At 41.3% G+C, this 15,045-nt stretch overlaps 1 protein-coding gene across 7 annotated transcripts in view; it reads left to right on the forward strand.

Annotated features, from left to right (window-relative positions):
* The window catches only part of EPB41L4A (erythrocyte membrane protein band 4.1 like 4A), a 258,199-nt gene that overhangs the window by 149,784 nt on the left and 93,370 nt on the right, over nt 1-15,045 (forward strand). For all 7 annotated transcript variants that reach the window (XM_067731450.1, XM_067731446.1, XM_067731447.1 and 4 more), the window contains exons 6-10: nt 950-1,047; nt 2,235-2,355; nt 4,909-4,996; nt 7,486-7,574; nt 8,131-8,194. In XM_067731450.1, coding sequence (XP_067587551.1) covers nt 950-1,047; nt 2,235-2,355; nt 4,909-4,996; nt 7,486-7,574; nt 8,131-8,194 — 460 coding nt within the window. The remainder of the gene's footprint in view (nt 1-949; nt 1,048-2,234; nt 2,356-4,908; nt 4,997-7,485; nt 7,575-8,130; nt 8,195-15,045) is intronic.

Below are 15,045 nucleotides of genomic sequence, written 5' to 3' on the forward strand. Positions count from 1 at the left end.
ATTCATTTATTTATTTATGGTGGCTGTGTTGGGTCTCCGTTGCTGTGCGTGGGCTTTCTCTAGTAGTGGTGAGTGGAGGCTACTCTTTGTTGCGGTGTGCGGGCTTCTCATTGCGGTGGCTTCTCCTGTTGCGGAGCACGGGCTCTAGGTGCACGGGCTTCAGTAGTTGTAGCACGCAGGCTTCAGTAGTTGTGGCACGCACGCTCAGTATTTGTGGCTCATGGGCTCAGTAGTTGTGGCACACAGGCTTATTTGCTCCACGGCATGTGGGATCCTCCTGGACCAGGGCTTGAACCCATGTCCCCTGCATTGACAGGCAGATTCTTAACCACTGTGCCACCAGGGAAGCCCAGTAGCACTATTATTATACAAGGTTTTCTTTTAGCAGGTGGAATGAGCAAAGCCGCAGATAATGGGCAGCATCTTAATAAGTGGGAGGATTGATGGAATTACATTATAATGACCTTTCTGTCCTGTATCCATGATTTTAGACCCTGATAACACATAGCATATTGGCTGGGTTCTTGTAATTTTTTCATTCCAGTGAGAACATGTTGTAGTGTTAGTGGCAGTGGCAGTGATGAGAATGGTGAGACTAGCTTGTATGAAACCTCCACGTCAACCTGATGAGGTGTAGATACTTCATGGTCTCACTTTTACCTTTGAAGAGCCTGGCTGTTATGTGAAGCAGCTGTCCAAGGCCAAGAGCTCGTGAGTCCTGGAGCTGGGATGCAATCCAGTTGGTTTAACTTGAGAGCCTGCACTCTTTAGCCACTACCCTGATTGCCTCTGCAGTGTGTGTAAATAGTCCCTGTTCACGCAACAGCCCCCTCACAAAAGAGAAGAAAGTGGCTTTATTTTCGTGAAAGGTGATGGGTTTCAGGGTCTGAAACTACAGGTCAGGGTAGTGGAAGATATCATTAATCTCTCTTTTCCATTTCTCTTTTAGATATCAGTTTTTCTTGCAGGTGAAGCAAGATGTCCTTCAGGGCCGGCTGCCCTGCCCTGTCAACACCGCTGCTCAGCTGGGAGCGTATGCCATCCAGTGTAGGTTCCACTTAAGCAAATTTGCTTCAGAGCTCTTGAGAAGAATGTTTGAATTTTTCTTTTTAAGCAAGTTTATAAAGTTCTTCTTATCAAATGACATTTTGCTAAAAAGAAATTGAATTTAGTCAGATTTCAGGTTTTAATCACTGTGCCTTCAGGAGGGGTAAAAGTGAAGCTAGTTACATATCCCTTGTAGTAGGTTGCATGGAGTTTTAGTCACAGGAATAGCACTGATTCTTGATTCCGTGGAAGGTCTGAAAATTTGTTCTATTCTACATTCCTCCTGAGTTGATTGATCCCTCTGAGCCGCTCTGCCTCAGAGATCCCACTGCTTCCAAGTGGCTGTTGTGATGACTCCACATGGGCAGGTCCATCGCCAGTTTAGAGCGTGGCCCACAGTCCGCACCCGTTGTCCGTCAGCTCTTGCCATCCATGTGGCGGCCATGGGGGCAGCTCCAGGTTGTACTGTCGTTTTGGAGGCTGAAGCTGAGGCTGTTTCCACTTAATATTTACTGAGCCCCTTCTAAGAATCAAGCAGGGTATGGGGGTGATGAGACAGCATGTTCCTTGCCTGTGTGATTCTTGCAGACCAGAAATAGCTTAGAAAAAATATTCTAGGAAAAATGTTGTGTAAATGAACTGGGGAACTGGTTGGGTTTGGAAGGTGGATTAATGTAGGGAGAATTTTTATAAGCATAACAGTGAACTCTCTGGCTTCATTTAGTTTCTTTGTGTAAACTGTAATGGGGTTATGTGCAGCATTGTATTATATTTCCATGACCATTATGTGGGGCAAATACGTTTTGAACCACATGATTTATCTCTTGGTGTCATTGTCTGAGAGAGGTTATGGTTGTTTTTCACCTCAAGCATTTCCATTATATGTACTTTAAATTCTGTGTACAACATTTTACTTCATATAAACTGGTAAGAATAACTTAAATGAAAATGATAATCATAGTCTTGCAGAAAGCAAAAATTTTATCTTTTTAATATAAGATTTTGTTTATACTATCCATATAGTCTCATCAGAGTTGTTTTAAACTAAAATTAGTTATTATCTTATATACATTTATTAATAAAGCATTTGAAGAAAATGTTTAAGCATGAGAAGAATACTTTTATTCCTGTATTTTTAGGAATATTTTCCTAAAATGGAAAAAAATTACAGTTTCTTTCTTTTTTAGCGGAACTTGGAGATTATGATCCGTATAAGCATACTGCGGGGTATGTGTCAGAGTACCGGTTTGTTCCTGACCAGAAGGAAGAACTTGAAGAAGCTATAGAAAGGATTCATAAAACTCTAATGTAAGAATCACATTTTATTAACAATAATCAACATGTTGTACATTAGGGCCCCAGAACTTCATCTTGAAACTATAAGTTTATATTCTTTGACCAACATCTCTCCATTTCCCGCACCGCACCGCCCCGCCCCATTCCCTACCCCCCCAGGCCCTGGTAACCGCCGTTCTAGTCTCTGTTTTTATGAGGTTGGCTTTTTTAGATTCCACATACAGGTGGTATTATACAAGAATTTGTCTTTATCTGTCTTACTTCACTAAGCATTATGCCCTCAAGGTCTATCCATAACACTTGAAAGTTGCTAAGAGAGTAGATCTCAAATGTTATCACAACAAAAAACAAATGGTCATTATGTAACGAGATGGAGGTGTTGGCTGTGCTATAGTGGTGATCATTTTGCAGTATATAAATGTATCAAATCAACATGTTGTACACCTTTAACTTATATAACGTTATATGTCAATTATATCTCAATAAAGCTGGAAGAAAAAGAATCCCACTTTATGTCACATCGCCCATCAACCATCATTTTATGCTATTGACAGGCTTAAGAAAAGTTTCTTAACAAATTCTTCGTCTGTGCCTTGAACATTTTTTCTTTTCAAAGTTTTTTTTTTTTTTTTTTTTTTACTGCTTATAACACTAAAATGCACATAGGAAACCCAGACAATTTAAAAAGTATAAAGGGAAAAAAAGTGTAAAAGAGAGAGTAAATCCCAGTACCTAAAGTCAACATATTTTTAGTTAATGGCCTTTCAGACCTCTCTCTATGCATGATTTCCCATAGAGAAAATTTATTTTATATAGATTTATGTATGTATGATTTTACAATGAAATCATTCTGTACATACTGTATTTTGCAATCTTCTATTTTTTTCAGTCACCAGTACCTTGTGAAATTTATTTTTTTTAAACTATAAATATATGTTATTACCACAAAAGCCTTAATGTATTCTGGATTTGCTCTGTCTTAAGTATGTAAGTTCTTCACAGTTACAAGCAAAGCCCTATTCAGTCTCTAGCAATGAATCTGGAGATCATGATGCCAGTGTGGAGCCTCAAGGGGTATTATGTTAACACCACATGTGCTTCTGAGAAATAAACACACTCCACTAGTAGGATTTTCAATTAATGGCCTGCAGCATTGAAGTTATAATTTAATTATAGTTATTTTGGTTAAATCCTCTATACTGATTAACTTTGCTTTATTGCCTCTTATGTAACATCCCCCTTTGAATTTGCTTGGTTTCTTTCAGATGTATTACAGTTAAGGTGAAAAAAAGTGTAGAATTAATCTGGTCAACAAAAAATGTTTGCCTAAAGGATCTGTTTCAGTGAGTAGCACCAGAAGTCAGTTGCTGAATTGCAATCAGAGAAACTAGGCTTTCCACCTTGTGTTAACATGCCCCAGAATGCTCTCCAGCCTGGTTCTAGAGTCCTTCGTTTTAAGGTTTCACTGAAGTGGGTGCTAAGAGAGTACCTGTTATAACATTATGAAGGGCACCGTGCTTGGCACATCCTGAGAATACTGATTCTGCTAGGAGTTTCCAAGTACACTTATGTTTTGAAATTATCAGGGAGCTTTGATAAAGGACCTTATCTATTTTATGGCATGGCGTTGACAGCGTGACTGTTATTTCTAAAAGACTAAAGCTTGATCAAGGTTTGGTAGCTTTCTTGTGTCTAATTTGTGGTAAACATTCTTCTTTATAGATTTCAAAAGTATTATATTGCTGGGCTTTCCAGAGTACCATGGCTGAAACATGGGATTGCATCGAAGCAGGATTTCTTAATTTTTAAAAATTTGTGACTCCTTTTGTTAACCATTAAAAATCTCTCTCTCTCTCATACACACACACACACACACACACACACACACACACACACAGAGAGAGAGAGAGAGAGAGAGAGAGAGAGAGAGAGAGAGAGAGTGTTCCAGTCATCCATGGAGATTCCTGGCAGGTGCTTACCCTCTTTAGGAATGAATGCTATTTTCTGTATATTGTCACCAATGAAGATTTTGGGAAGATTTTTATACTTTGTATTAAGAAAGTGACAAGTACGTTTACAGTTTCTAAAGGACTACACATGTGCTCAGGAGATGCTGATGAGCCCCGGTTGGGTGGTGAGGGCCCATTCTCTTCTTCCCTCCAACACTGCTCTCCTTCGTTTCCCTCCCAGTGGAGAGCTGCCGGTACACAGAGACGTTTTACTGTCTGTAAAGGGTATGCTTTTTAATTTGAGTGCTTATATGCTCAGTAATCTCTTTGGGGGTTTCTGAAACTGAGACTTTTTAATATATGTGGGGCTACTGAGATCAGCTATAATGAGCAAAACTAGATTTGGTAAATGAAATTAACTTACAAGTATCACCTCAGAGTATTAAAATTTTGTCACCACAAAGGCAAGAGTCTTCTTGAAATACAAAGGCTTATGTTTGCATTAGCACAAAGCATTATTTATTTTTCCAGCGAATATAGTGAAAATGGCTTCTGTTCCCTGTGAGTGTAGTAGCTATCAGTAAAGTAAGGCTCTTTGTTTTTATTCTGGGCATAGGGGTCAGGCTCCTTCTGAAGCGGAGCTGAATTATTTGAGGACTGCTAAATCCCTGGAGATGTACGGTGTTGACCTCCATCCTGTCTATGTGAGTAACATTTAATTAACACAGAGTATTTTAAGCTGATGACATTTTCTTAAAAAGTCACTGGAACTCCCAAAGGAAAGGAGCAGTCCTGTTGTTTAGCGAGCAGATGATACTTCTTCATCTGATGTTTTTGAACACAAAGAATCTCGTGCGTGGATTAAAGCCTAATGAGTTTTGCATAAAGGTCTGTGATTATATTTCCGTGTGTAGAAAAACAATTAACTGGGCTTGAAAACACAACCTGGATAACAGCTCCAGAGGGCTTAGCTAAACATCAAAACAGTTTTAAATTGGTCTATAATTGATTATATTAGACAGAAAACAGGAGGATTTTCCAAAAAATAGATTTTATGGCTGAAAAACATTCATAAAATCACCTGCCTGCTAAAGTAGACTTTAGGCAACAGTATATGTGTAACTGTTGGTGGTTCTATGTTGGATATGCAGGTTCTGTCAATATTAGGGTTACTGCCTACTGTAGTTATTGCCACTGCATAAATAGGAGAATTTTTGCAGTTTTTCTTCAGTGGCTGATGAAAACTTACGGAATATGATCAGTGGGCACTTACACTGAATCTGTACTGAGTGTTCAGGATCCAGATCTTCAACTTTGAGCCACTTCTCTAAGGTTACCAACTGGTTATTGTACACCAGTGAGATTGGAATGTCATTGTCTTTGATTTTATGAGAGTTTAGTTACCAATTGACAAATCTGATTATTTGAGAAAATGGACCAGTTGTCTTATTCTTTACACGAAGTGAATTGCTAAAGATTATACGTAGATTGAATGTTTGTCATTTGGATTATGGAACTCAGTTGGGTTTTTTTTGGAACTCAATTTTTAAGAAACCCTGATAAGACTTACTGTAATGCAAACAGCTCATTGATGTATTCATTTTGTAATATGTGTTTTGCTCATCAGAGTTTGCTAAAACAAATCATCTCATATTATTTGTAAAGAATTAGAAGCATCCCTGGTTATACTGTTAATATGGCAATAAAAGTTACATATTTGGGAGAAGTAGTAGCTCCCTGATAAATTACAGTCTAATCTCATTAAACCATTAAATGCTCCATACTGCTGTCCTTTAAAAATACTTGTAAAACTTTGTGGAGTAATTATTATTTTTTTTCTTCTAGCCACATTAATCTTGTTAGGTTTTCAGTTTTTTAACAAATATATTTTATAGGAAATGTATAAAGAGAGAGCCTTCTGCGAAATGCCTCTGCATTTGTATGACGTTTATTCTAATTCAAAAATATTTTTTTTGTGGGAGGTGGAAATTTATGGCAAGTGAACCGAATTCGTTAGAATCTTCCATACATTCCTTTAAAATCGAATTTTTAGAACTGAAAGTGGGCAACAGCTGATATTTTTTGAAAATATATTAGTTATCTTATGTTCCTTGGGAATTTGACTTTGCAGGCTGTTATTTGACCTTAGGGTAGAAAAAAGATGGATACAAACACAATTCTCTGTGTGTTCTTGGTATCCACTCTGTGACCTTTTCATTTCAGAATCCCATTTTCTTTTTTTTTTTTTGCGGTACGGGGGCCTCTCACTGTTGTGGCCTCTCCCGTTGCGGAGCACAGGCTCCAGACGCGTAGGCTCAGCGGCCATGGCTCACGGGCCCAGCCGCTCCGCGGCACGTGGGATCCTCCCGGACCGGGGCATGAACCCGTGTCCCCTGAATCGGCAGGCGGACTCTCAACCACTGCGCCACCAGGGAAGCCCAGGATCCCACTTTCTTAATTGGGATTTGTTATTGCCCGGAAATGAAGGGTTTCCAGTCTTCACCTAGCAGAAGAAATCGTATTTTAAAATTTTGAGCAGTCTTAAAGTCACAAATGGAAATAGGAAGCAGCATGCTGGAGACCTCAGAAAATCCATGTGTATGTCTGCAGGTGGCTGCCTGAGGTTTCTGGGGAGGGCGGTGGTGAACCAGGACTCATGACTGTCCCGATCAGAGAGTAAGATCAAGACGAGTCCTTGGAAGGGGCCCTTGAGAGCAGCCAGTGGTGGTCAGTTCTTGGCTGCACAGGAGAATCACCTGGAGCATTGATGTGTTTCTGATACCTGGGCCCCTTCATTACAGATTCTCATTTAACCAGTTTTGATGGTACCCAGGCATCAGCATTTTAAGCTGCATGAGGAATTCCTGGTTAATGTGCAACCAGGGTTGAACACCACTGTAGAAGCAACACGGGGTGAATCAGTCAGTGGCTGGATTGGTAGGTAGTCCAGGTTCTCTTAATGAACTGAGGTGACCAGTTAGAAAGCACTAAGAAAAATTTTCTTAAAAACTTTGAAAAAAATGAGCAGCACATTAGCTACCATGATAGCTTAGCTAGCTTTCTAAGATGATGTCTTTCAAAAACCAGATCTAGTATTTATGCAACAGATTATGTGTGTATGGCTAGTTACAGTTTGAGAAAGAGTTTTTACATGAACAAATTTATGGTTATAAACATATGTTTGTTTTTGTAGGGAGAAAACAAATCTGAGTATTTCTTAGGATTAACTCCGGTTGGTGTTGTTGTCTACAAGAATAAAAAACAAGTGGGGAAGTATTTCTGGTAAGTTTAACTTGAGGGCAGAGTTGGTATTAAAGTTGTACGCTGTATGTATTCGGCTTATGGGACTTGTATGTCATTGAAAGAGTTGGGGAAAGGCAAACAGGTACCTTTCCAGTGGTTGACAAGTAAATGAGTGAACTTGGGTATAAGTTTTCTTCCAATGCATATCGGTGTATCTTTTCTCTGTAAATTTCAGGTATTTTGGTTCTGGACTCTCTTGTCCATGGAAGCTGTGTGTAGTAGGATTTCCTACCCATTCCAGGGTAGTCTGTGGGCCCAGGACTCCTCTGAGTTCTAACTCTAAATGGGGAAGGATCTGAGAGAGATAGGGGAGCCCATAGCACTCCACTGTGTCTGGGAAGGCAGCACCACCAGGGCCTGGGGACTCTAAGCTTGTCTGCATGTATTGGAGAAGCCCAGGAGAGTGAGAATGGAGTTTTGTTCAAGAAGGTGTCCAGAATGAAGGATGTACAGGGAACTCTCTACAATTCCAGTAGCAGTCTATAAACCAGTCTTTTTCTACTGAATACTTCCCACTATCTGTTTTGCTTTTCAGGCCTCGGATTACAAAGGTTCACTTCAAGGAGACACAGTTTGAACTCAGAGTACTGGGAAAAGATGTAAGTTTGTGTTTAGTGCTTAGCTTCCCTGAGACGGGAAGCCTTGTCTACTCATTGATAACTTAGAAGACACGGTGAAGTAAAACCGCCATGTTTTCTTCAGCTGCAGCCACATGGAAGGAGGTTAATTGACTCACGTGAACAATTTGTCAAGGAAGGGAAGGGGAAATGAGTAGGAATGAATGAGTTGGTAATGGAGAAATGTCACTTCAGTTTTAGCAAAGGAAAAAAAATAACCTTTCTAGGGCACAGGAGAGAATAGGATGTGATTATCACTATTAGTGTAATTCCATCTTTAATATGGTCTATGAAGGTAAGATTCATGTAATTAGAAGGGTGCAGCCTGCATGCGGGATAAAACGTGTCCTAATTTTGTCCCGAAGTCAATTGAACAACAACCTGTAGGGAGTCACACTTCTGTTCTTTCCCTAGTTGAGCGTGGTAGATAAACCATATGGGAAATTCTGGATGCTTTCAAGGGAGGCTGTAAGCCAAGGGTGCAGAAGTGCTGATGGTCACTCTGCAGGTTGGCAGTGACCTCCAGGACTGTTTGGGTAGCGGGTACAGTGTTTGTCAGAGCCTCAGGGTGCTCTCGTGCATTGACAGGTAGCTTTTAGGAAACTGGGCAAAAGAAGACAGGATGTGAAAGCTTCCTTTTAATCTCCCTGTGAAAATAATGCTCCCTTGAAGTGCTATTCCTATAATTCATGTTGGGATACGTGGATGAAAATACAACGTAGGAGAATTCATCCTTCTGTCTCCTTGATGCTAACTTTATGCTGAAATAAAACTTAAGTGAACAGTGTTGAATTGACTTTCTAATAAGATACTTGTAGAAAGAAGTAAACAAAATCTGCTGATGCAGCCACAAGCTGGGATACAGGAAGCAAAGTGGCTGCAACCACAGTTGGAACCTGGTATCTGGTTTAGTGCCCCACGTGTAGCAGGTGCTCAGTAAATACTTGCGGCCTGATCAGTGAACTGATGTACTGGGATGGTGGGCTGCCAAATCAGAAAACCTGATACTACTATTGGTTCTTCTTCTAGAAAAAATACAGTGATCCCTCCCAGAACTGTGTGATATGCTGCCAATTATTGATGAAACTAAAATTGAATTTTGACATGAGTTTTAACTTGTAAAGAGGGGAAATTCCTAGTTTTTAAAGGAACGAATAGTCTAAAAAGCTTGTAGTAGTTCTCAACAGTCTAGTCTGAAGAAAGTCCAGTTTTCTTCAACCTTAAAAGATGTGCTGATAAAAGACTGAATTAAAATTATCCAAAAGTATTGTAGAATAGCTCATTAGATAGTAGTGTTATACAGTTTTCTTCCTATCCTGCTGCTGGTTTCATGTGACTTGATAATGCAAGGAGTAAGGTCTGTTTAATACTTGGAAATAACATTTCAAGTTTTTAATAAGAATGTGATAATGGGAATTCCCTGGCAGTCTAGTGGTTAGGACTCCGCTCTCTCACTGCTGAGGGCCTGGGTTCAATCCCTGGTCAGGGAACTAAGATTAAGATCCCACAAGCTGCACAGCCAAAAAAAAAGAGAAAGTGATAATAAAATGATAAGGCTTTTCATGAAAACAAAATAAACAAAGGGATCACATCAATCTAAAAAGTTTTGGCACAGCAAGGGAAACTATTCACAAAACGAAAAGGTTTTCAGGAATTCTGAATAAGTCTAAAATTATTTGTAGACTAAATTTAGTTTAAGTCTAAAATTATTTAAGTCTAAAATTATTTTTAACTTAAAATTAAGTAGCCAAATTCCAACTCCTGTAGTCCAAAAGAAAATAATAATAATAATGTCATCATTGCCACTGTAAAACTTGTACATATTACATAAGATTCTCCTCCCAAAGAATTCATTATTTGTTGGGGGGTTGGTAAAAATGTATAAAGGGGGTCAAAATGTACAAACGTTCAGTGATAAAATAAGTTGTATATTTGAACATTTCTAAGAGAGTAGATCTTTAAAAGTTCTCATCACAAGAAAGAAAACTTTTCTGTAACTATATAAGGTGACAGAGCTTGACTTATTGTGGTGACCATTTTGCATTGTATACAAATATCAAATCATTATGTTGTATACCTGAAACTAATATAAGATTATATGTCAGGGGGCTTCCCTGGTGGCGCAGTGGTTGAGAATCTGCCTGCTGATGCAGGGGACGCGGGTTCAAGCCCTGGTCTGGGAGGATCCCACATGCCGCGGAGCAGCTGGGCCCGTGAGCCACAGCTGCTGAGCCTGCGCGTCTGGAGCCTGTGCTCCGCAAAAAGGCCGCGATAGTGAGAGGCCTGCGCACCGCGATGAAGAGTGGCCCCCGCTTGCCACAACTAGAGAAAGCCCTCGCACAGAAACGAAGACCCAACACAACAAAAATAAATTAATTTAAAAAAAAAAGAAAAAAGAAAAAGGTCACCTGTTCCCTCAATTAAAAAAAAAAGATTATGTGTGTTATACCTCAATAAAAATATAAAAAAGAAAAAGAATTTTCATGGAAGCATTACTATTATTCAAAGTCATTTTTTCCATTTAGACCTAAGTTATTTTTGTGAAGGAGGGCCTTTGGTGAACTCTTTGTACATTATTATTACAGTGCCTTAAAATGTCTTCTACAACCTTGGGATAAATATTTGTTAAAGTTTCAGCTAACTCGAACTTTCAGCTTCTTACATTTCTTCATTATTAAGGGAAAACGATAACAAAATTGATGTCAGCATGTGATTTTTTTAAAAAATGGCAGTCTCCACAGGGTGGCCTGGTTTCCTACACACACAGCTCAGTCCCTTTGCTGTAGCATCTCTGAGAAGGCACGGATGTTTGTTTGTGTGCAGCCTGAGGCACTGTGTGCTCCTGGCAGTGGTCTCTAGTAAGGTGCCAAAGCAGGTCACATATAACTCAGGCTTGAATCAAAGGAATTTTAAAATTTATTTTATTTTATTCTTTAAATTTTTTTAAAAATTTATTTATTTAATTAATTTATTTTTGGCTGCATGGGGTCTTCGTTGCTGTGCGCAGGCTTTCTTTAGTTGTGGCGAGCGGGGGCTACTTTTCGTTGCGGTGCGTGGGCTTCTCATTGCCATGGCTTCTCTTGTTGTGGAGCACGGGCTCTTGCCACGCGGGCTCAGTAGTTGTGGCGCACAGCCTCAGTAGTTGTGGCGCACGGGCATAGTTGCTCCATGGCATGTGGGATGTTGCTGGTTCAGGGATCGAACCCGTGTCCCCAGCATTGGCAGGCGGATTCTTAACCACTGCACCACCAGGGAAGCCCTAAAATTTATTTTATTAAATCGCACACTAATTTAACCAAGGCACTCCATTTTCTGAGAATTCTGGCTTTGCAGACTCTTTCTTCTTTCTCCACCAGGGTATCTTTGTGAGGTGGTGATTTACATAATGGTAGAATTAAGTTGATTATTATGGAGGCCTAACTGTAATCATAGATTAAATAAAAAAGGCCCCTGAAACCCATTACCGGGAACAATAATCACAGTCAGCTTGGAAAAGGATTGAAATCCTTATTCTTCTGGTTTTCCAGTCGGCTGGTCCAGTCAGAGAGACTTAACTCTTTATGTTAGGAGCTGTTAGGGCCAAGTTCAGAGATTCAGTTCCCAAAAGAACAGCAATGTCCTACAGATAAAAGATTTTCCTGGTGTCACACTATGCCACTAACACTGTCCAATTCCACTTTTTAATATTTACCATGTCCAACAAAACACATTGACATATCTTATTAGATAGTAATAATGTCTAACATCTGTTTATATATTGCTTTGTATCCACAGATAACAATCTCATCTTTTTTCTTTTCAATATCCCCAACAATATTTTCTTTTTTTCTTTCTTTTATAAATTTATTTATTTTTTTATATTTTTGGCTGTGTTGGGTCTTCGTTGCTGCGCGCGGGCTTTCTCTAGTGGTGGTGAGCGGGGGCTACTCTTTGTTGTGGTGTGCGGACTTCTCATTGTGGTGGCTTCTCTTGTTGTGGAGCACGGGCTCTAGGCACGCGGGCCACAGTAGTTGTGGCACGTGAGCTCAGCAGTTGTGGCACACGGGCTTAGTTGCTCCGCGGCATGTGGGATCTTCCCAGACCAGGCTCGAACCCGTGTCCCCTGCATTGGCAGGCGGATTCTTAACCACTGCACCACCAGGGAAGTCCCAGGAGCCCCATTTTTAACATGATGAGTCTGAGGTGTCTGTTAGACTTCTGAGTGGGGACATTTAGTAAGTGGGCTCTGTGAGTCTGGAGTTCAGGACCAATGTCTTTGCAGAATATTCAAATTTGAGAATCATTGACATATCCCTGGATTCAAAGCTATGACACTGTATGAGGTCACTAGGAGAATGAGTGTAGATGAGAAGAGAAGAGGAAGAACCAGAAAAGGAGGCTGAGAAGGAACAATAAGGGAGGTAGAAGGAATCCTAAATTGTCCTCACCTTTGCCAAGTGAAATTCATGTATTAAGTAAGGTTCAAATGATGCTGACATGTCAAATTAGATAAGGACTGAGAATCAACCTTAGGAATGTAGGAGGTCACTGATAAGACCAGTTTCGGTGGATTGAAGAGTGAGTTTTAGCAACTCCACTCTTAGCTCTTTGTACCCTAGAGAATCACAAGGGACATGGATATTCCTTGCAACACTTACGTGAAAGTAAAAAAGAAATAAAATAACAGAGATGTTCATTCATAGGAGAATGGACACCTAAATTCATGCATGTTAAGAAAAACAAAAGAGGTAATAGGAGGAATGGAATTGGAGATGGTGAGTGTGGACAGCTCTTCTGAGGAGTTTTGACACAAAGAGGAACAAATAGGGAGATACGTGGCGGGGGAAGTGGGGCAAGAGGAGGTGTGTGTTGTTTTGTTTTGTAAGTTGGAAGAAATAATAGCACATTTATATCCTGATGAGAATGATCCAATACATGGTGAAAACTTGATGTAGGAGAGAGAAATGCTGGAATGGTACTTGCTGAGTAGAGGATAGGAGATGCCAGCTGTTATATAAATGTAGGCATATACATGGTTTTAGAGAGCAGCCAGGGCAGTTCATCTCTGGTTTGCAGGAAGGAAGAAGGAGTGTGGGAATGTAGATTGGGGAAGGTGGTTGTTCTCTTATGACCATTCTGCTTTTATTTTTTTTTATTTTTTTATTTTTTTGCGTTACGCGGGCCTCTCACTGTTGTGGCCTCTCCCGTTGCGGAGCACAGGCTCCGGACGCGCAGGCTCAGCGACCATGGCTCCTGGGCCTAGCAGCTCCATGGCATGTGGGATCTTCCTGGACCAGGGCACGAACCCAGTTCCCTGCATCGGCAGACGGACTCAACCACTGCGCCACCAGGGAAGCCCTCTGCTTTTATTTTGAGGGAACTAGGTAGCACGCTCTGCAGTTGAGATTGAGGTTGGGGAGGATGTGTTGGGGTCTGAAGGAAGAGGAATTAATTACTATTAAATAGTAATTTGGGAGAGAAAATGGACATGGGACGTGTGGTTTGATGATGTACTATGATAGTTTCATGGTGTGAAGTGTCATAATTTCAAGTGAGCCCACTCATGGTATGCTTTTCTCCAGCCCCATTCAGTGGCACTGGGGCAGGCCTGGAGCAAGTGGGGAGTTGGTTTTGTTAAGAAAGCAATAAGAAAGAGAAGGGCAAGGGAACCCAGTGGGGCAGGGGAGTGATTATAGTGATTTGCCATGGAGTTGAAACTGGATAAGGAGGTGACTGAGGACACTGAAAGAGCGGTCAAGTCTGTGGGTGGAGGTCCTGGTTTAGTTGAAAGATTGTTGGGGGTAGAGTATTGGAGGGAGTTAGCTGGAGAGGGAGGTGGTGATCAGAAAGTTGGGTGCTAGGCATTGAGATTAGGGAAGAGCTTCAGTTATTGTAAAGGGAAAGTCCTAGGGCAGTGGTTCTCCTGGGGGCAATGGCCTCTCATCCCCTGCTCCCCAGCCCTGGGGATGTTTGGCAACATCTAGAGACATTGTTGGTTGTCACAGCGCTGGGTTGGGCAGGGATGGTGCTGGCTTCTAGAGGGTAGAGTTTGGCTGTGCCGCTAAACTTTCCCAGAGTGCTGGGTGTTGGTACAGGAAGGCCCTCCTCCCCCAATAAGTGTCAGTAGTGCTGAAGCTGAGAAACCCTGCTCTGGAGTTAGGAGCATGGGGGTGAAGGGTGGAGAGAGGGGGAAGACAACCTTGTTGGAGAAGAGAAGTTCAGGGAACTGAGATGTCTGGGAGTGGGAGGGATCTTTTTTTTATATATTAAAATTTCCAGTGGTTAATGCAAGAGTAGTATTGGAGAGAGTGACAGAGAGTGTAGTAGCATCAGCCTGTGAGGGAGATGACTTAAGGGCGACAGCCACCATAGAGATCACAGGTGATATATATTATCTGATGACATTCAAACCTGGGAGTTCTATGGGGAGGGAGAGAGCATGGTCTGCAAGTGGCAATGGGGAGCAAGGAGGATCCTCCCCCACTTGCAGGCCCAGTGATATGAGAAGCGTGGGGGCAGAAGGCACAGCACCACATCAGCGCTGCGGTGCACGCTGTCCTCAGGGGAGAGCCTGGGTTGACAGGCTCAAGAGGGTGAAGGCAGCACCCTCTCTGTTTAAGAGAACAGATTGGAGCTGGGGGATTTTGCTGTTGTTGGTAGGCTATGAATTCCAGAGGGCACCAAGGAAGTGTTTCAGGATGTGGGTAGCAGTGAAGGAGGGGGGATAGACAAGGGGATATGCTGAGCATTATTTGGGGGTGACTGACATAAACAGATATAGGGGACATAGTGAGATGGGGTCCAGTGGGTTCAAGGCAGATGAAAGCGAAGAGGCTGTGAAATTCGAAAGGGAG

This window comes from Pseudorca crassidens, chromosome 3 (genome assembly GCF_039906515.1).
Source record: "Pseudorca crassidens isolate mPseCra1 chromosome 3, mPseCra1.hap1, whole genome shotgun sequence".
In the NCBI taxonomy this organism is placed as follows: domain Eukaryota; kingdom Metazoa; phylum Chordata; class Mammalia; order Artiodactyla; family Delphinidae; genus Pseudorca; species Pseudorca crassidens.